This window comes from Aegilops tauschii, chromosome 3 (genome assembly GCF_002575655.3).
Source record: "Aegilops tauschii subsp. strangulata cultivar AL8/78 chromosome 3, Aet v6.0, whole genome shotgun sequence".
NCBI classification, from domain to species: Eukaryota; Viridiplantae; Streptophyta; class Magnoliopsida; order Poales; family Poaceae; genus Aegilops; species Aegilops tauschii.
In genome coordinates, this window is record NC_053037.3 from 158,024,899 (window position 1) to 158,047,131 (window position 22,233).

A 22,233-nucleotide genomic window follows, 5' to 3' on the forward strand; every position below is an offset into this window, starting at 1 on the left:
TCGATGACGTCCCTCGAACTCCGATCCAGCTGAGTGTTGAGGGAGAGTTTCGTCAGCACGACGGCGTGGTGACGATGATGATGTTCTACCGACGCAGGGCTTCGCCTAAGCACCGCTACGATATTATCGAGGTGTAATATGGTGGAGGGGGCACCGCACACGGCTAAAAGATCGTTGATCAATTGTGTGTCGAGAGGTGCCCCCTTGCCCCCGTATATAAAGGAGCAAGGGGGAGGCCGCCGGCCAAGGGAGGAGAGGCGTGCCAGGAGGAGTCCTACTCCTACCGGGAGTAGGATTCCCCCCTTTCCATGTTGGACTAGGAGAGGAAGGGGGAAAGGTGGAGGGGAGGAAGGAAGGGGGGGCGCCACCCCCCTCTCCTTGTCCTATTCGGACTGGGGGGGAGGTGCGTGCGGCCCTGCCCTGGCCTCCTCTCCTCTCTTCCACCTAGGCCCAATAAGGCCCATTAAGTTACCGGGGGGCTCCGGTAACCTCCCGGTACTCCGGAAAAATCCCGATTTCACCCGGAACACTTCCGATGTCCAAACATAGGCTTCCAATATATCAATCTTTATGTCTCGACCATTTCGAGACTCCTCGTCATGTCTGTGATCACATCCGGGACTCCGAACAACCTTCGGTACATCAAAACATATAAACTCATAATATAACTGTCATCGTAACGTTAAGCGTGCGGACCCTACGGGTTCGAGAACTATGTAGACATGACCGAGACACCTCTCCGGTCAATAACCAATAGCGGAACCTGGATGCTCATATTGGTTCCCACATATTCTACGAAGATCTTTATCGGTCAAACCGCATAACAACATACGTTGTTCCCTTTGTCATCGGTATGTTACTTGCCCGAGATTCGATCGTTGGTATCTCGATACCTAGTTCAATCTCGTTACCGGCAAGTCTCTTTACTCGTTCCGTAATACATCATCCCGCAACTAACTCATTAGTCACAATGCTTTCAAGGCTTATAGTGATGTGTATTACTGAGTGGGCCCAGAGATACCTCTCCGACAATCGGAGTGACAAAACCTAATCTCGAAATATGCCAACCCAACAAGTACCTTTGGAGACACCTGTAGAGCACCTTTATAATCACCCAGTTACGTTGTGATGTTTGGTAGCACACAAAGTGTTCCTCCGGTAAACGGGAGTTGCATAATCTCATAGTCATAGGAACATGTATAAGTCATGAAGAAAGCAATAGCAACATACTAAACGATCGAGTGCTAAGCTAACGGAATGGGTCAAGTCAATCACATCATTCTCCTAATGATGTGATCCCGTTAATCAAATGACAACTCATGTCTATGGCTAGGAAACATAACCATCTTTGATCAACGAGCTAGTCAAGTAGAGGCATACTAGTGACACTCTGTTTGTCTATGTATTCACACATGTATTATGTTTCCAGTTAATACAATTCTAGCATGAATAATAAACATTTATCATGATATAAGGAAATAAATAATAACTTTATTATTGCCTCGAGGGCATATTTCCTTCAATAAATCCATCGGAGATTCGTCGAGGCGATGTGGAGGCTAATGAACGCATGGATCTGCCGAAGACGAAGGTACTCGAGCGCAGTACAGCTGCGGAGTTGGTGCTCTATAGCCTTCTTCGAGATGGCAATGCCGAAGTGGTCGAGCTACTTGAGTTGAGGGAGAAGAAGGGCATGTGCGACATTAATCTGGGGAAAATAGCAGGAGCTGAACCTGGCGCGGCGCAGCATTGGCGCGAGGCGGAGCGAGGACGGCGGCAGAGAGCGACATCGTCCAGCTTCAAACCTGAGCTCCTCGAGCTGATCTAGGGCGGGGGATAAGAATCACTCATCGAACTTGGCTTGGACCTTGCAGTTGGTACTAAACATGTGGATGTCAAGGTGACTGGCTGGCCCAGGGTGTGATGCAAGGATCTTGGATACTGCAGCCATGTGTTTGCTTTCCCCGTCGCAGAGGCAGCTGTCGACGGTGAGGTTGAGGGGGACGCGGCGCCAGAGGGGGCGCCACCGTCGGGAGAGCAGGGTGTTCCGCATGGAAGATTTGGTGGGGAGGATGGCGATGATGACGAGCAACATGTCATCGGGGAGGCTGCTGATGAAGTCCAGGCTCGCCGGATGTGGTTTTGGCTCGAGCTACCTCCGCTTGTTGGCTGCCTCGCTGTCCATCTCAGTCGACGGTGACTCCGGTGTACACGTGTGCTGGTGTGTATTGTGTGCTGGGTGTGCGCGAGTGCGTCCTTGTGTGCATGCCGCCGCGCACTGGTGTAGTGTGCGCGAGAGCATCCTTCACACGGAAGAACTGTGCCCTCAATTTACTAGTGTGCAGGGTGCTACCGCGAGTGGTTTAAACTTTTTTTACTTCACCTTGTCAGATGGGCCTCTAGTTTATATATTTTCACCCACTACCACATGGGCTAGCACACCAAGATAGAGAACACGAGCTGACAAGGCAGCATGTGGACTGGTTGACCCATCAACTAAACAATATATGGAGCTATACGCTCACACAGTGACCGTATAATCCCTCGTAAAGAGAGATCGAGTGAGAGGGAAGGCCCGTGAGAGATACTTAGTAGACAGAGAGAAAGAGATACTCCCTCCATTCGATAATGTAGTGCCTATGATTTTTTGAAAAGTCAAACTTTTGAAACTTTGACCAAGTTTATAAACAAATTACTTATATCTACAATACCAAAGATATATGATGTGAATTACTACACCTTGTGATGAATCTATTGATCGTTCCGGATGTAAATATTTTTCTCCACATATACCTGGTCAAACTTTTGTGAGGTTTTGCCTTTTCAAAACATCCATAAGTTATGGACCAGAGAGAGTACCTAACTAGAGAGAGAGAGAGAAAGAGAAAGAGTATGTGTGTGTGTGTGTGTGAAAGAGACATGGACAACACACGATAAAGTAGAGAGAAAAATGTGTGAGTCTTATGCAATCATATCATGCATGCATCTTGAAGGGCGGAAGCAAGGTGAGGAGATAGTGTGTGGTTGTTTCCAACAGAGAGAAAGTCCGCCAAACAAGGGAGAGAGGTCGAGATAGACTTATGGAGAAATTGCACGCATGGGGAGGGAGTGTGGCACTGATACGTCCATTTTGCATCATGCTTTTATATCGATATTTGTTGCATTATGGGCTGTTATTACACATTATGTCACAATACTTATGCCTTTTCTCTCTTATTTTACAAGGTTTACATGAAGAGGGAGAATGTCGGCAGCTGGAATTCTGGGCTGGAAAAGGAGCAAATATTAGAGACCTATTCTGCACAACTCCAAAAGTCCTAAAACTCCACGAAAGTCAGTTTTGAAATATATTAAAAATATTGGGCGAAGAAAGCACCAGAGGGGGGCCACACCCTGTCCACGAGGGTGTGGGGCGCGCCCCTGCCTCGTGGGCCCCCTGGCAGGCCTCCGGTTCCCATCTTTTGCTATATGAAGTCTTTCTCCCTGGAAAAAATTAGAAGGAAGATTTCGGGACGAAGCGCCGCCGTCTCGAGGCGGAACCTAGCGAAACCAATCTAGGGCTCCGGCGGAGCTGTTCTGCTGGGGAAACATCCCTCCGGGAGGGGGAAATCATCACCATCGTCATCACCATCGATCCTCTCATTGGTAGGGGGTCAATCTCCATCAACATCTTCACCAGCACCATCTCATCTCAAACCCTAGTTCATCTGTTGTATCCAATCTTTGTCTCAAAACCTCAGATTGGTACTTGTGGGTTACTAGTAGTGTTGATTACTCCTTGTAGTTGATGCTAGTTGGTTTATTTGGTGGAAGATCATATGTTCAGATCCTTTATGCATATTAATACCCCTCTGATTATGGACATGAATATGATTTGTGAGTAGTTACGTTTGTTCCTGAGGACATGGGAGAAGTCTTGCTATAAGTAGTCATGTGAATTTGGTATTCGTTCGATATTTTGATGAGATGTATGTTGTCTTTCCTCTAGTGGTGTTATGTGAACGTCGACTACATGACACTTCACCATTATTTGGGCCTAGGGGAAGGCATTGGGAAGTAATAATTAGATGATGGGTTGCTAGAGTGACAGAAGCTTAAACCCTAATTTATGCGTTGCTTCATAAGGGGTTGATTTGGATCCACATGTTTCATGCTATGGTTAGGATTACCTTAATACTTCTTTTGTAGCTGTGGATGCTTGCAAGAGGGGTTAATCATAAGTGGGATGCTTGTCCAAGGAAGGGCAGTATCCAAGCACCGGTCCACCCACATATCAAATTATCAAAGTAACGAACGCGAATCATATGAGCAAGATGAAAACTAGCTTGACGATAATTCCCATGTGTCCTCGGGAGCGCTTTCCTTTATATAAGAGTTTGTCCAGGCTTGTCATTTGCTACAAAAAGGATTGGGCCACCTTGCTGCACCTTGTTTACTTCTGTTACTTGTTACCCGTTACAAATTACCTTATCACAAAACTATCCGTTAGCGATAATTTCAGTGCTTGCAGAGAATACCTTACTGAAAACCGCTTGTCATTTCCTTCTGCTCCTCGTTGGGTTTGACACTCTTACTTATCGAAAGGACTACGATAGATCCCCTATACTTGTGGGTCATCAGGCACCCCGGCTCAGAGAGACCGGAACGCCCCGTATTCCAGCCCATAGATCGATGTATGTCTCTGGAATACGACACTGCTTGGCATAGAACAAATCACCTCTTATTACAATCGATAGGGGTACAAGGGGACTACATCGACACGACGACACTACACCTACCAAGGTTTCTCTATGCAAGCAGCAGAACAACTCATAGCAGTGGGATAGATTCTAGCAGCGGAACAACGATGATGACGATGGACTCCACTCCGTAGGGACTCTGGCTGGAACATTTATCCTAGCTCGCAGACACAAGATTATCGGCAAAACAAGCAAGCAGACAAGGCATGACCTGCAAACTGGCATGACATGCTAGGTCAGTACATTGAATGTACTTGCAAGCTCACAGCAACCAAAGCAATCAAGACAAACAACAGCATGGCAATTACAGGTTACTTAGCAAGGATGAACATGATACAGCTAGAGGAACAAGGCATGGACATGGTGAACAAGATAGCACTAGAACAAGAACAGATGAGCATGGCATTAGAACATGATGATACTAGCATGCAACATGTTAACAATATCATGCACCAACTTACTCTGTTCGGGGTTACCTCGTAACCATCACATGAACCACTTACCATCATGGTCATCACACGATCACCTCAGGATCAAATCGAGCTTGGTATTAACAATACCGTAGTAATCATTGCATGACCACAAGGAGCTTGATCTTTACCCTTGATTATCGCATAATACCATAAACCTCAACCATCTTCGGTATCCTCGATACCACTGTGATCCTCTCGCGATCACATAAGAATCAACCACTTCTTTCATCATCAAACCAGGGTTCTTATTAAACAGGTTATTATTACTGTTGACCCATAGTGTGACCTACTACGAACTGGGCCCATATCCGCGGGCGCGACTATTGATAGATTATACCCACTCTCAGAGGTTAGCACACTGTACCCACAACACAGAACCCATGGCCTCGTGCTCCCACTCGGGTGGACCAACGGCGTTCCGACAAAACCGATCTGTTGCCATGACACTCTCCCGGCCACTCCGACAAACTCCCCTTTGGGCTAAGTCATGGTGGCCCCGATGTCACCTCGTGACATCCAACGGCCACCGTCGTGGCAAAACTAAACAGTCCCAAACGGGGACAACCCGGGTACAACAACAATGGGCACACAAGGCTTATGTCCGCCTACCTGATCAGGGTAGCGCGCGCCCATAACCTTCCCTAGTTGGAGGCACCGGCGAGAGGCACGACAATAGACTGCATTAGGGCCTTCTCATAAAGGCAAATGCGACTGCACTGGTCAGTTCAATTTCGATGGCACTATGACTCAGCTAACAGGTGTTCAAGTTTAATAAATGTCCGGTTAAACTTGAATGCGAAAGATGCTGAGTCATAATATGACAAAATAATAATGCACATGAGCATGATATTAACATAAGCATGGAGGAGCAACATAACCATATGAATCACTAGCATCAATACTAATGCAACACTTAGACTACTAAATGCAGATGAACATGGCATCATGATCATATATAACACATGTACTTTCATAACAAATGTAATAATGCATCGAAGAAGATCACTATCACTAGCATGTACTACCAACCAACATGACATAAGAGAATAATACCAGCAAGTAGCACATACTAACAAGGTGCATAAGGGCATAACATGAAGATGAACATGGATCCACAAGCATAACCGAAACAGCAATAGCAATAGTTAAAGGAGCAAACATTTATTAAATATTCAAGTGGAAACCATGGCTACTGCAAATCCATCATGCAAGTGACTGTCGTGGCTTGCCTGGGGATGAAGGAACCCTCGGGGAGAAGTGCGGAAGGATCGCAGAAAGATTCGCTAGAAATAGTTCTCTCCCGGAGGGGGCTGTTTATGGGCAAGGGAAAAATGGTCATTTTCACTGTATGGAAACATTGTGAAAATGATACCGACAGAACGGGCTCGACGAGATGAATATGTGGGCTTTGGAATCACCTCAATCGGAGCTACGATCGCGAAGATACGAGGTGTGGAAGTATAGGGGCCAATCTGTGAAAAATCTTCTACAAACAAGTCCCTGGTGGAGTAAAACAGAAACGCATTTCTCAGATTACGTTTTCAGAAAGTGAAAACGTATTGTAAGCCGAAGGAGAAGAGGAATGCGTTTTCTTCAAAGGAAAGCGTATTTCAGGAATACGCCTGCACTGAAAACGGTCAGCGGGGCCACTGGGTCAAAGGGTGTGTCACTTACAGGTGGGGCCGGCTGGTCCTTTCTTCCTCCTCGCGCGCCCGTCTTCTTTCTCCCGACGTCCAGAGCAGAGGAGCAGGGAGGGGGGGCGGCCTGGCTAGCTCCGGTTGTCTCCGGCCGAGATCCAGCCACCGGCGAGTGCGGGAGATGCTGTCGCACTTGACCAGGGGTCCACGCGCGTCGGGGGAGGACGGGACGAGGGCGGCGATGGCGTACATAGGAGGGGCACCGGCGATGGGGCTCGCGGCTCCGGCCACCTCCAGGCGAGGGAATGGCACCAGCGGGATCAGCGAGGCGTGTCGCGTCCTTTCAGAGGGGAAACGGACGTCGGGGAGGAGCAGGGATGAGGTGGTTCCGGGCAACAGAGGAACAAGGCGAGCGGTGGCCGTACGCGGGATGATGTCCATGACTACTCCAGCGAGGGGTGAGGGGTGGAAGAGGAGCTCCGGAGAGTGGGGAAGAAGATGTTGGTGGCTAGAGGTGGAGGAGGGGCTCGGCTGGCTCGAATTTGAGCCGAGGCCGAGGCGGCAATGGTGGACGCGGCGAACAGAGGCGAGGTGAGGCCGTTCCGGTGGACTAGAGAGGCGGGGGAGGGGTGAAGAGCTGCGAGGGGACTCGGGGGCGCTTACATAGCCACGGGGAGGGTTCTAGCACACACGGGAGAGCTCGGGCTCGACGCCAATGGAGGACAGGGGAGGCTAGCATCACGGGCACGGCTGCCAGCGCTCGATGACAGCGAAACAGGAGAGGGGCTGGCACAGGACAATGCAGGAGCTCACGGGGAAGCTCTAGGATAAGGATGGGCGTCGAGACGAGGAGGAAGAGGGCGGCTACAGGGCACGCGGGCGGCCACAACCCGTGATTTGGCTCGTCCGCCCCATGGTCACCGCGTGCAAACAGTGCTAGCCCATGCTCTGATCATCCATACCTTGTCTCGGAGGTGTACCATAGTACCCCGAGTGCCAAGGAAGAAACAAGCAAGGGCAGGGGCAAAGAAAAGAGTAGCACCTAGCTCCAAAGCAGAGCAACAGGAAGGTTTTTGTGCTGAAAGGAGACAAACACAGGAGGGGATACGGGAGAGCTTTGGCATGGCTTGATCACATGCTAAAGCCACTGTGATGGCAAAATATCACAAGAAATGGAGGAGTCTAGATGGGGGTTGCTATGGAAAGGGTCCCACTGGTCAGATTTACAAGATTTGAGGTGGCACTCACATACCAGCTTGGATTGATCTAAAATTGGTAGGAGATGAATTATTTGATGATATTAAGCTTATGTAATAGTTTAACGCCATTTGAAAATACCAAAATAGTACTTGCTTCACAGAGCTTCAATCTGGACAGAGACTTAGGAAAATTGCACAAGGCAAATGGCTAGATGGAATGATCCCACATTTGGTGGAGATAGGTAATATGGATATGCGAATGCCTTGGTAAATGTTCAGCCATAATGAAGCGATATAAAATATAGTTTCTTCACAAACTGAAATTCTGACCAGAAACCAAGATTTGATAGTGAGCTCACATGGAGAGGTGTCATGAGCTCAAATTTGGAGGAGAGTCATTATTTGATCGTAGGAAGGATGTGGAAAAGTTTCAACTCATTCGAATATGCCTAGATTGCACCTCCTTCACAAAGTTCCTTTCTGGATAGAAACTTTGGAAAATAGCTGCATAATATTTACTAGGAAAATTGAGTTGAATCTTGTCATGAGGCAATGATATGGACAGAAAAGGTGTCCAAAAAGTTTGGGGTCAATCAAGAAAAGATAAATAACACTTCCTTCATAAAGTGCCATTTAGGGCAGAATAGGAAAAGAATTATTTGAGGATTATTTTTTAACATGGCAATGAAAAGTTTTGCCATATTTGAGGAATATATGACCCAAAAAAATTATGAGAATTATTTGGGAATTTTTAGAGTGACAGAAAGGTAGGTTGCTTCACAACCTAGGGCAAATAGGGTTATTCCTTTAATAGAAAAGGAATATTCCCAATAAAAAGAATATTCAGATATGGGCTAGGATAAAATGACATAAGATAGGGATGGTTTTGGAGGATGATAAGCCACTATGAAACCTAGGAAGGCATGCTCTTCCCAAGTTTTAGGATCACAGAGCCACGGAAAAGCAAATCAAAGCAGAAACTCAAAGGAAATCAAAAGAAAAAGAAAAGGCCAAAATCCAGGGTGTTACAGGGAGAGAGTGTGTGTTTTTGATAGAGAGATCCCCTTGAGATCGTGATGGGACTACATGGGTGGGACATTGAGTGTGACAAGGTGTGTGCGCGTTAGAAGATACCCCGAGAGGGATCGTGATTGACCTAGGGATGGTAGGAGACAATACGTGTGTTAGTGATGGATAGTGAGAGGTAGTCATACCTAGGAGGGAGTGCATCTGCCTACGATGGAGTGAGAGATTATGGTACATAGGGGGGTGCGTGTCAAATAGAGAGAGAACAAGAGGGGGTGTTAGATTGGTCTATGTGGTGCGAGTGAGATATGTGTATGTGTGACCAAGGGAGATATAAAGTTTGAGAGAGATAGAGGTGCCCCGATACGGCTGAGTGGTGCGTGAGAGAGTTGAGAGAGAGAGAGAGAGAGAGAGGGAGGGAGAGATACTCCCTTCGTTCGATAATGTAGTGCACATAATTTTTTTAAAGTCAAACTTTGGAAACTTTGACCAAGTCTACAGGGAAGGTAATTTATATCTACAATACCAAAGATACATCATATGAAACTACATCTTCTGGTGAATCTAGTGACATGTGTTTGTTGTTCTAGATGGAATGTTTTTCTCCACATACCTGGTCAAACTTTGTGAGGTTTGACTTTTCGAAAAATCTATATGCTATGCACCGAAGAGAGTACCTAGCTAAGTTGAGAGAGATCAAGTGTGTGTGTGGAAGAGAGAGGGATAACACATAATAAAATGGAGAGAAAGTGTGTGTATCTTATGCAAAAATATCACACATGCATCCCCGAGATAGAAAAGTGAGGTGAGGAGATACATCGAGATAGCTAGTGTGTGATTGTTTGCAATGGAGAGAGAGAGACCCCCATAACACCTGTCCAGTAGAGGTTTGGCCAACAAGGGACAGCAGTCGAGAGGGGCGTATGGAGACGAAGATGGAGGCATGGGGGAGAGAGGGTGTGTTTGTGACAGAGAGACCCCCTCGAGATTGTGATGGGACTATATGGGTGGGTGAGGGAGTTATGGACTAAGGGGTCCTTGGGGTGCCAGCCCACTGAATATGGGCCGGACTAGTGAAGCTGTGGTGTGTCCTCCAAGTTAAGGATAGACATGATCTTTTTATCACTTATTGTAATCTATCTCCGGTAACCCTAACCCTATCGGTGTCTATATAAACCAAGGGTTGTAGTATTTGGGGGGAGGACATATTCATTACCTCATACCCTTAGGGTTTAGCTCATGCTGATCTCGAGGTAGACCTACTCTGTAAACCATACTATACATCCAATATAATCAAGCAGGACGTATGGTATTACCTCTTCGAGAGGGCCCGAACCTGGGTAAACATTGTGTTCGTCGTCCCTTGTTCCCCATCGATCCTAGATCCATAGCTCGGGACACCCTACCCCGAGGTCTGACGGTTTTGACACCGACATTGGTGCTTTCATTGAGAGTTCTGCTGTTGGATCGCAAGAAGAATCGATGGCTCAACCGGTCGTTGGAGACCACACCCGCGCCGAGGGCTTCCCCGCCCTGGTCATGTCTTTGTCTTCGGCGGCATATTAGTGCGCGCCAATCCCACTGGTCGCCTTGACCAGATCGAAGGCTTCACCCCCATAAAGGGACTCGCGGGTTCAGGGGCATCGATCCCGGGACCAGCGGACTAACAAGAATCAGGTATCTCTCAGAGTCCGGCCTTGAAGCCCGACTCCGATAGACCGCCCACAAGATCTCCCGCCGAGTCACCGGAGTCTTCGGCACCCCCATGTGCCTCGCCGGTAGACCACTTGGGAAGTCTATTCTGTGCAATGGGAATCTCCGTTATCAAGCCCACGGCCTATGATCGGATAGGGCTTAAGCCCGACGACCGAGAAGTCAACACCCCTCCGGTCACACACCTCGTCGCCGCCGTCAAAGAGGCCCAGGAGGGGCCACAACCTTACAAGCTAAAGACGGTGTACACTCGAGTCTCTAGCTCGAAGTCAGACACCAGCCCAGATGTATGTCCGGACTTGATCCCCAATTCAAGATCCGGCCTCGAGCCGATCCTGTCGCATACCAGTCCGGATGTGAGCCCGCATGATTAGAACTGGACATGACTCAAGCGCCCATCAAGGATAGCCCGGGTCCGCTGCAGGAGGGAATCCTCGAATTTTTCCCACCCACCCACCATACTGAATACTCCCCGGATTCGGGAAGCCCGGACATATGGGACCTCATGTACATCAAACAGCTGCCAAACGAGGCAGTCCATCATTATTGGGCTAGATTTCTACTGGTGAAGAACAGGATAGCGCCTTGCTGTGACAAAGAGATAATTAAAGCCTTCTAGTTCAACTGCAAGGATGAGGGCCTCTTAAATGCCCTCGCACGTCGCCGAATTCAAAGATTTACCGAACTATCAGACATGGTACGCAAGTATTGTGCCATGGAGAACACGTGGAGGGCGCAACAGATGAACATGGGGCTGCCGCCCACCGCGTAGCACGGGAAGTCTCGTATTAAATGAGCATACACACATCGATCACCAGAGCGTGGGCCCGACGAAAAGAAAACTAAGCCTAGATCAGTGCTGGACGAGTTGCTGGATAAACCATGCCCAATACACTCGGTCCTGCTAGACGCAAACCCAACCCACAGACTTCGAGCCTGTTGGGTGGTGAGACAGGTAGCCAAACATGGTGAGTCAATCTTGGGCCTTACACATCCAGATAAACAGTTCGCAGCTTCACCACAGGACCACAATGTCCTTACGGTCTACGAGACATTCGCCTCAAACAATAAAAGGAAAAAGGCTCTTCGAGAGCTCAGCCATATATATCTGATACGTCTCCAACGTATCTATAATTTTTGACTGCTTCATGCTATATTATATTCTGTTTTGGATGATTAATGGGCTTTGTTATACACTTTTATATTATTTTTGGGACTAACCTATTAACCAGAGGCCCAGCCCAAATTGCTGTTTTTTTTGCCTATTTCAGTGTTTTGCAGAAAAGAATATCAAATGGAGTCCAAACGGAATGAAACCTTCGGGAACGTGATTTTCGGAACAAACGTGATCCAGAGGACTTGGACCCTACGTCAAGAAAGCAACCAGGAGGGCACGAGGTAGGGGGCGCGCCTACCCCCCTTGGGCGCGCCCTCCACCCTCGTGGGGCCCACGCTGCTCCACCGACGTACTTCTTCCTCCTATATATACCTACGTACCCCCAAACCAACAGAAGCATCCACGAAAACCTAATTCCACCGCCGCAACCTTCTGTATCCGTGAGATCCCATCTTGGGGCCTTTTCCGGCGTCCTGCCGGAGGGGGCATTGATCACGGAGGGCTTCTACATCAACACCATAGCCTCTCCGATGATGTGTGAGTAGTTTACCTCAGACCTTCGGGTCCATAGTTATTAGCTAGATGGCTTCTTCTCTCTCTTTGGATCTCAATACAAAGTTCTCCACGATTCTCATGGAGATCTATTCGATGTAATCTTCTTTTGCGGTGTGTTTGCTGAGACCGATGAATTGTGGGTTTATGATCAAGTTTATCTATGAACAATATTTGAATCTTCTCTGAATTCTTTTATGTATGATTGGTTATCTTTGCAAGTCTCTTCGAATTGTCAGTTGGTTTGGCCTACTAGATTGATCTTTCTTGCAATGGGAGAAGTGCTTAGCTTTGGGTTCAATCTTGCGGTGTCCTTTCCCAGTGACAGCAGGGGCAGCAAGGCACGTATTGTATTGTTGCCATCGAGGATAACAAGATGGGGTTTATTTCATATTGCATGAGTTTATCCCTCTACATCATGTCATCATACTTAAAGCATTACTCTGTTCTTATGAACTTAATACTCTAGATGCATGCTGGATAGCGGTCGATGTGTGGAGTAATAGTAGTAGATGCAGGCAGGAGTCGGTCTACTTGTCACGGACATGATGCCTATATACATGACCTAGATATTCTCATAACTATGCTCAATTCTATCAATTGCTCAACAGTAATTTGTTCACCCACCATAATACTTATGCTCTCGAGAGAAGCCACTAGTGAAACCTATGGCCCCCGGGTCTATTTTCCATCATATTAATCTTCCAACACTTAGCTATTTTTATTACTTTGCATCTTTATTATAAAAATACCAAAAATATTATCTTATCATATCTATCAGATCTCACTTTCGTAAGTGACCGTGAAGGGGTTGACAACCCCTTTATTGCGTTGGTTGCGAGGTTTTTATTTGTTTGTGTAGGTGCGAGGGACTCGTGCGTGGCCTCCTACTGGATTGATACCTTGGTTCTCAAAAACCGAGGGAAATACTTACGCTGCTTTACTACATCACCCATTCCTCTTCAAGGGAAAACCAACGCAGTGCTCAAGAGGTAGCAAGAAGGATTTCTGGCGCCGTTGTCGGGGAGGCTTACGCAAGGTCAAGTCAAGATTTGGACTCCCGACAATGAGCCATTTCTGGCGCCGTTGCCGGGGAGTCTACGCAAAAGTCAACATACCAAGTACCCATCACAAACTCTTATCCCCCGCATTACATTATTTGCCATTTGCCTCTCGTTTTCCTCTCCCCCACTACACCCTTGCCGTTTTATTCGCCCTCTCTTTTTCGTTTGCCTCTTTTCCGCTTGCTTCTTGTTTGCTCGTGTGTTGGATTGCTTGCTTGTCACGATGGCTCTACCTAGATTTGGTGATCTTCACCTTAAAAGGTTATAAGAGATCGAAAGCAACGTCAGGAGTTTTATGACTTTACAATTTAAGCATAATAATTTCTTTAAGAACGAGCTTAAGGAATAAAAAACTTCATGGGTTATATGAATAAAGAGCTCGATGATATGTCTAAAGAATTTTATGGTTTGAAATCTCAGATTGCTCATCTCGAAAAATTAATAGCTGAAGTTTCGGATAAGCAGGCCACCTTAGTTAATAAGATGGCCGCTAAGCCAGAAAATTTTGAAAATAAATATGAAGATCTAAAAGTTATTGATGTGTCTCCTATTAAATCTTTGTTTTGCAATATGAATCTTTAACAAAATTGTGGGTTTATGATCAAGTATATATAAGTCTCTATAAAATATACGATAATAGTAATAATATAAATATATATAATGTGGTTAAAAATACATTGGGCTGCCGATCTTTAAGAAAAAGCCCATAGGCCGGTATGGGCCTCAAAAAATAAGTTGAAACCACTGTCACCGTATTTCATGGGCTACGCATGTTAAAATACAAAACCTAGGCCTAGCTAATACTTGTTCACCCTCTAGAAAAAAATGATACCAGATCCTCGAGCGAACTGTATTATAGAGGGGGCCGGCGGCACGACTGAAGAAGCACATCAGGAGCGATTTTTTTTCTTCAGTGGATGGCTCTCGATGGCGTTTTTTTACTTGCCTCTGCACCATACAACTTGTATTTTTAGCCTCCCAGTCCATGGTGGACTAGCAGCCCATTTTCTGGGTGGGCCAACCTACAGAAACCAGCACTCGATTTTTCATCAAGCCCCAAAAACAATGTAGTACTCTGTTTGTTTTGAGGCCGAAAACATTACGGCAGGGGTTGAGCGGGGGAGGGGGCAAGACAGAGCAAAAATATTAAAAAGAGCTGATCCGCCGTTGCTACCCTAACAAATCAGGTGCAATTCTTCTCGGGAAGAAGGTGTGACGTTGACACCCACACGTCACATACCCCACAGTAGGCATACTAACAAGTTCACACACAAGCACAACAGAAAAGGTAAACATTCGTATCAAACTCAGGTTCACGGGACACATTCATATTCATAGCCAACATTCACTATCAACAACTCAAAAGATTCATATATACACAAGTTCAGCATGTCTATGGATCCAAATGATTGATAGATCACACAACAATATTCATAGATAATTCACAAAAAGATTCAGATATACACATGTTCAGTATGTTTATGCATCCAAATGATTGAGATCACAGCCAATATGATCCATGGACGAACTTTAATTACCTAGGGTACAGACTGGTAAATGGTGTTCAGTCGGAGGTACTTCTTACTAAAATTAATGCTTGTACGAGTAAACTTTCAAGTACATAAGAGGCAACACAGACAATCTGAACTTTGCTTGTAGGTTTATCCTCAAATTGTGGCCTCGTGCCGAGGGAGGTTTGAACAACTTGGCCACTACTTTCATCCAACTAGTTTACTGGCTCATCTTGGTCCTGTAGCTCGCCAAAATTCTACATTGCAGACTGGTAAATGGTGTTTAGTCAGAGGTACTTCTTGCTAAAATTAATGCGTAGAGAAAAAGAGAAGAGTTTTGCGCGGCAATACAATGTCATGCAGACATCGCTCCATGGCGGGTTCAATGGCAAACCCTCCCCACCCCTCTCCAGATTGTAATCCAGAGGAAGATATATGTTCTGAGGCGGATTCAGACGCCGCTGACCACTCCTATTTACCCCCCAATGTGTTTGCTCTACCTTGGCATGATGATGTTAGTCATATCATGCATATGTTGCCTTGCAGTGCCTACTTTTGACATCATATATGTCATCTGCTTAGTTTAGACATGTTCTGTAATGCCACCTGTTTAGTTTCTATATCATATATGGGAATTATGCAGTCTCATGTCTTTTAGCCAGCCATAATATACGTGAAATGTGCAATGCCATCCTATTTAACCAGGCATCATATATTTGAATGTTATCTTGCCCATCCTTTTATTCATTACATTTCCATTTGTCGACAATGTTTGTACATTAAACTACTCTTCCTGTGAATCAGCCATTTGGGTGGGAGATTGAAAAATCTGGAGTGAAAACAAGGCCTTCAGAGCAGAAAGTGCTACCTGTCGAAGCAGATCTCTTGTTGGGTCCCGATAGCTCCTCAGAGATGGATTCAGAGACAGATGACCAGTCCTATTCCCCCACCGAGGTGTATGCTCTAACTTGGCATGGTTATACTGCTCATATCATGCATATGGTGTCTTACATTGCATAGTTTAGACATCATATACACAATATTCAACACCATGTTCTTAGTTCAGACATCATATCTAATGCCCTCTGTTTAGCATATAAATCACATATGTGAATTAAATGATGCGATCCTGATTACTTAGATAACATGTAGGTGAATTATGTCATGCGATCTTGTTTAGTTATTCATCATATCTTTGAATTATGTTATGCTATGCTATCCAGTTTAGATAGACATCATATATGTGAAATTATGTCATGCTATCCGTTTTAGTTACACAATATACATGTCAACTATTTCATGCCCTCTTTTTTCCACACTATCTATTGCATCTGTCTCTCATACAATGTTTGTACATTCAACTATGTTTCCTGTTTATCAGCCATTTGAATTGGAGCGGGTGATGCCAGCATATAGCGGACTAAAAACACGGTCTTCAAATAAAACAGTGCTACCTCTTGGTGGAGATAGCACCCCGGTCGTACATGCACGAGAACCAGCCCTACCACACATAACCCAAACTCTCGCAGATTGTACCCCTACTGTGATGGACAGAGAACCAGCTTCACCAAATCTAACCCCAACCCCAGCAGATAGTAACCCAGTTCCTGTTGACACAGCACCATCTCCACCACAGAGCTCCCAAACAAGAGCAGTTAGTAAGGCAGCTCCAGTGCCCAAAGGGCCAGTACTACCACGGCGAACCCCAACTCCACCAGTTAGTACGGCTATTCCTGTGGAGGAAGCACAACCAGCTAGTCGTAGTTTAGCATCTATCGCATTTGATGTTGTTAAATCGTATGTGTGTATCTTCCCATCTTGGAAATATTATACTGAAGATGAAGGAAAATGCAAGTTGCAGGTGTTTGTCCAGGAGTTATGTGTAAGTAATGTTATTCATGGCAATTACTTTGCTTTGTCCCATACATCCTACCTCCATGATTGTTATAATACATCAAATTTTCCCATTTTTCTCTATAGAGAAGGACCAATTTGGAAACTCAGGATGAGGTAACCTGTGCTAATACCTCTGCTATCTTCAAGAATGCTTGGTGGCAGTATCAGAATTACCTAAAGAAAATGTACTTCACCGGCAAAGAAACTCATCAAATTCCCTTATGTTCTCCTGAGACACATTTACTGGGAACGCCTTGTTCTGTACTGGTCCCGAACCAAGAATGTGGTAAGGTCTATGAGCTCATTTTCTATTTTAAGTACTATATTGTTGCGTCTTACTGTACTTTGTTCATGTAGAACAAGTGCCTAAACCTGAAGAACAACTGTTCTAATTTAAGATTCCATTGCTATCATAGTTCAAAAAAGTGCTAGGCGTTAATTGTGCGTTTTGCCACCGCCTTGTGCTTTACTGACCAAAGCGCGTGATTATGCGCAGTTATGCACAGATTAAGCGTAGTTATGCGCAATGCGTTTCGCCAACGCCTAGAGCCTAGGCGCGCTTAAGCGCTCGCTTAGGCGCGCCTTTTTTAACTATGATTGCTATCATGCATACTGCTTTCCTCTTGTACCACTGTATTTACTCATACAAACTTAATTTTTAATTGAAGGATCCAATCGAAACTCCAATGGCACAACAGGTATGTTCACGCATGTTTCTTTAACAGGCTTGCTCTTATCAATAGCTCTGTTGATTTCAATTTCAATTGTGTATACAGTTGACTTCTCATATCATGCACATTACTAGCATCACAACAGAGCCAATAGTGTTGTTGTACATGTAGACCCGTGGTACCCATCTGAAATCTTGTTGTGCCGTGTAGTTTCCCACGCTTTGTATTCTTTCACTGCTGCTTTGTCTTGAACTGATATGATTTGAACCGTGTCTCTATTTTGATTTGGCAAGACAATGCAGTGACCATAGGACATAGATATATGTTTGTTTGATGCTTTTATTATGTATTAGTACTTGGCAATAGAAGACTTGGTAGTTTAATCCTGTCCACCTTACTAATGAACTGGTTCACCGAAATGAGTTTCATATACTAGTACGTGCTAAACCTGTTATGTGTCTGCTTGTTTCTTCTTTTAGAATGCTGACAGAATATTGGGGAAGAGTGCCTTATTAAGCAATGGTAAAGGAAGTAATGCAGATAAGGTTCAGGATAGTGACACATCCTTGTTGGTCTCCAACAAAGCTGATAAAACAGCTAAGGAAGACTATCTCGAAGACAGTGAGACAACCCCAAAGTCCTGTCTTGGTTTAGTGTTCGAGTTACTGGCCACTACCGCTTGCACAAGCTATTCAAACTCACTGTCTGAATCAGTTCGGTTTCTTGAGTCTCAACTACAAGCTGAAAGACATCGATCAGCTGTGCTGCGACAAGAAGCGGAAGGACTGTGGAAGTCCCTGGAGCATTCAGATGCATACTTTCTGGTGCAACAGCAAGCGTTGGAGTATTTTAGCGCCAAACAGGACAAAGCTAATAAGCTTGCTAAGCTTATTGCCAGCATGGTGGATACCACGTTTCTTGAGCTCTTCTGAAGTTGTTTCAGTTATGCTCTTGTTTTGCTGCCGCGTTTATTTGCACTGGTAGCCAATTTTGACGGCCAGTGTATGTAATATGCTGCTTTGTTCCCTATATTTGCACTGGTGGCGAACTTTGATGCCTAGTGGATGTAATATGTGTAATAGCGGTAATAGGCTAGCGTTAATTGCTTGCTTATTTATTTCCTTATTGTCTTGTTTAGTTGTTTGCTTGTAGTCATTGCAGTTCTTTTTCTGTGTTTTTCTAGTGGCCACAATAACCTATTTTTGGAAACTAGGCCAAAATAATCATGGCAACACAGGGACTGTTGTAACCATGGGCCTCCTGCGGGCCGTACGATCCATGGGCCTTCTACGGGCCATAGGATCCATTGGCCTTCTATACGAGCCGTACGATCCATGGGCCTTCTACGGGCCGTACAATCCATGGGCCTTTTACGGGCCGTAGGATCCATGGGCCTTCTACGGGGCATGTCATCATTTCGCCAATCATGGGCCATACTATTCGTGGACAATAACGAGCCGTTAATAGGCCGTATTTGATAACTCTATGAAAACAGCCCAACGGGTTTTTTTCGACATGAAAACGGCCCAACGTATTAATGGGCCACAAACGGGCCGACTGTAACCACGGGCTGAATTTGGCCCACAAGCAGAAAATGACAGTAACGGGCCGTAAGTAACCGAATGCTGGAAATGAGCCCAAGAATAAATGGGCCATGAGAAGGCCGAAAGATAACATGGGCTGGAAACGGCCCAACGGAATAATGGGCCATTAATGGGTATAAAGTGATACACTGTTCATTACGGGCCAGTTTTACCACGGGCCGTTAAGGGGCCAAGGGTTACTAAGGGCCTCATATGGGCCGAAAGACGTCATGGGCCATACATGGGCCGGAAGTTAAAACGGGCTGGAATTATATTGGACGGCCCAGATGACGCTACTGGGCCTAATTCGGATAGGCCGTAAACGGGCCCTGGGATAGCGGGCTATAAATGGGCTATATGCGAACAGGTCATTAATAGGCTTGCCGTGGGCTGGCCCGCCACCTTTTGACCAAGTCAAACGGGCCGGCCTTTTCACAGGAATGGGCCTCTGTTGGTCCGTGCCATGTGTCGACGTATCATAGGCGCTTTCGGTCCAATGAGTGGATGGCATCTGTCCCAACGGTGAGCCGACATGTGTTTCCTCCAGCCAATGATGATTTTACACGTGGAAAATCCCCATTGGTCGGGGCTGTTAACGGGTTATCGGATCCAAAACCGGACCCGATAGCTTAACGGCGTTCCGTTACGGTGGATGTCACCCTTGACGAAAGCACTTCTGTGACGCGCGATTTATCGTCATGGAAGTGGACACTTCCGTGATGATAATTTTGGTAATGTCATGGAACACTTCTACGACAGCACATGTATGACTATCTTGATTCTGTCATAAATTTTTCATGGATGTACATGCATGACAGAAAACGTGACATACTATGACAAACACGTATCATCACGAAAGTGTATTTTTTTGTAGTGTGTGGTTGTCAAAACCAAACACATAGACCAACTGGTAGATGACCTACGCCAAACCTTTGACAACCTGCGGGCTTACGACATACGACTCAACCTGGAGAAATGCGTCCCTCGGGGTCCCCGCCGGAAAGCTACTCGGATTCATCATTTCCCATAGAGGAATCGAGGCCAATCCAGCCAAAATTAGAGCGTTGTCTCAGCTCGCAATACCAACAGAGCTCAAGCATGTCCAGAAGCTGGCAGGATGCGTGGCAGCCTTGAGCCCCTTGATTCCTCGGAGAAAAGGCATTGCCACTCTACAAGCTGCTCAAAAAGACCAATAACTTCCAATGGACAGACAAAGCAACTGCGATGCTTGAGGAGATTAAAACACTTCTCGTCGGCAACCCTATCCTGGCCGTACCTAGTGTCGGCGAGCCCATGCTACTATATATTTCAGCCACCAATCAGGTGGTCAACGCGATGCTCGTCGTGGAGCGGGAGTATGAGGGCCACAAGTTCCAAGTCCAGAAGCTGGTCTATTATGTGTCCGAGGTACTTACACCATGCAAATAACGATACCCGCATTATCAAAAGATAGCCTACATGGTTTTTATGGCATCCCGAAAGCTACGACACTACTTTCAAGAATATTTGGTCACAGTGGCATCAGAGGTCCCCTTGAATGATATAATCAACAATAGGAACGCCACGGGCCACATCGCCAAATGGGCCATCGAGCTCCTCCCCTTCGAGATAACATACAAGCCACGCCGAGCCATTAAATCTCAGGTGCTGGCCGATTTTATAGCTGAATGGACCGAGGCCGAACTACCCCGGGAGTACAGTACATATTCACACCGGACAATGTATTTCGACGGCTCAAAGATGTTAGCCAGACTGGGGGCTGGGGTCATCCTAATCTCCCCCACAGGCGACACTGTTCGGTATGTCCTCCAAATAATGTATACAGACTCCAACAACGCAGCAGAGTACGAAGAGCTACTACACGGTCTTCGTATGGCCACGTCAATGGGCGTGCAGTGCCTCGAGGTAAGGGGAGATTCAAACCTGGCGATCTCTCAAGTCAATGGCGAATTCGATGCCAAGGACCCCAAGATGGCAGCATAAAGAAACGCGGTCCTTCGGATATCGTCCCGATTTGAGGGCCTAGAATTTCACCATGTCGCTAGAGACAGCAATCAAGCAGCGGACGTCCTCGCCCGCATGGGCGCCAAGTGCGACCCGGTTCCCAAAAACACCTTCCTCGAGCGGCCCTTTAAGCCCTCCGTGGTGTGGCAGGACGACGTCACCGGCACACCACCCAATGAGCCCACTCACAATGTCTTGCCTGAAAATGAACCGGACGATCATGTCATCGGCGGCTCCGCACTCGAGGAAACACCGTCGGCGTCCTGGGACCAGGGGTGCCCAGACTTGCCTGCCTGCGGCCCATGACGTGGCTCCATCAGCGATCTGGTATGACCCAGCTTCAGGATCAACAACCCAAGACCCTCGCGAGGGGCCAAGCCTCGCGAGGCAGACTACACCAAGACCTCCTCGAGGGACGGCCTTCTCAGGCTGACTCCCGAGGAGCAGAGATCTCTATGCAAAGCTCACCTCGCGAGGTTCAGGTGACGTGAGCCATGACGATCAAGGCCAGGCGGGCGCTAGCGGGCGCAGTGTATCAGTTTCCTCTTTTGTGCTAAGGAGGAAAGCGCAGGCGCGGAGTCCCGAGGAATCAGCCAGAGGTTTCCATTTCGGTGCAACAAGACAAGACCGCCAGGGCAGCAGGACGGAGGTCATCGCCGAGCCCACCACGGCGTCATGACCAGAGGCTTTTGCAGGCGAAGACTAATTTTGTCAGGGTAGCATGTACTAGCTCTCCCCCTTCAAATTTGGTCGTTGTGGGATCCCTTCCCGCCTTACATTTGGGAAGAGGACCAAGGCCACTATAAATAGGACCTAGCCACCACCATAGAGGGGGACGAGACGAGACGAGGAAAAGGGAGGGAAGATCATCCTCACCCTCACCAGCTCATCCGAGCCCAAGAACACTTCTCCTCCTGAGGCTATTTTTCCCACTATACTAGTTCATCCTCAGCCCTTCGAGGCGAATCCACCACAAAGCAGGAGTAGGGTTTTACACCGCAAGGTGGCCCGAACCTGGGTAAACTGCCGTGTCCCTTTTCCATTCGGT

At 46.6% G+C, this 22,233-nt stretch overlaps 1 protein-coding gene and 1 long non-coding RNA gene across 2 annotated transcripts; one reads left to right on the forward strand and one right to left on the reverse strand.

Moving 5' to 3' along the window:
* Window positions 1-4,674: 4,674 nt before the first annotated feature.
* Window positions 4,675-7,860, reverse strand: LOC120976583 (uncharacterized). Its single transcript, XR_012204562.1, has 4 exons — window positions 6,887-7,860; window positions 6,631-6,712; window positions 6,442-6,522; window positions 4,675-4,957 (listed from the first exon to the last, which is right to left on the reverse strand). It is a non-coding gene; the product is annotated as an uncharacterized lncRNA (long non-coding RNA).
* Window positions 7,861-20,405: 12,545 nt separating this feature from the next.
* On the forward strand, window positions 20,406-21,164 carry LOC141042794 (uncharacterized). The gene is made up of 2 exons (XM_073511689.1): window positions 20,406-20,588; window positions 20,631-21,164. Exons 1-2 carry the CDS (start codon window positions 20,406-20,408, stop codon window positions 21,162-21,164), a joined length of 717 nt encoding a protein of 238 aa, XP_073367790.1.
* Window positions 21,165-22,233: the final 1,069 nt, after the last annotated feature.

What these genes read in the sequence shown, in the direction of transcription:
- LOC141042794 (XM_073511689.1), top strand. Translation starts at nt 20,406, where the DNA reads ATGCTTGAGGAGATTAAAACACTTCTCGTCGGCAACCCTATCCTGGCC. An exon ending in TGGTCTATTATGTGTCCGAG is followed by an intron (nt 20,589 to 20,630) that starts GTACTTACACCA and finishes CATTATCAAAAG; the next exon opens with ATAGCCTACATGGTTTTTAT.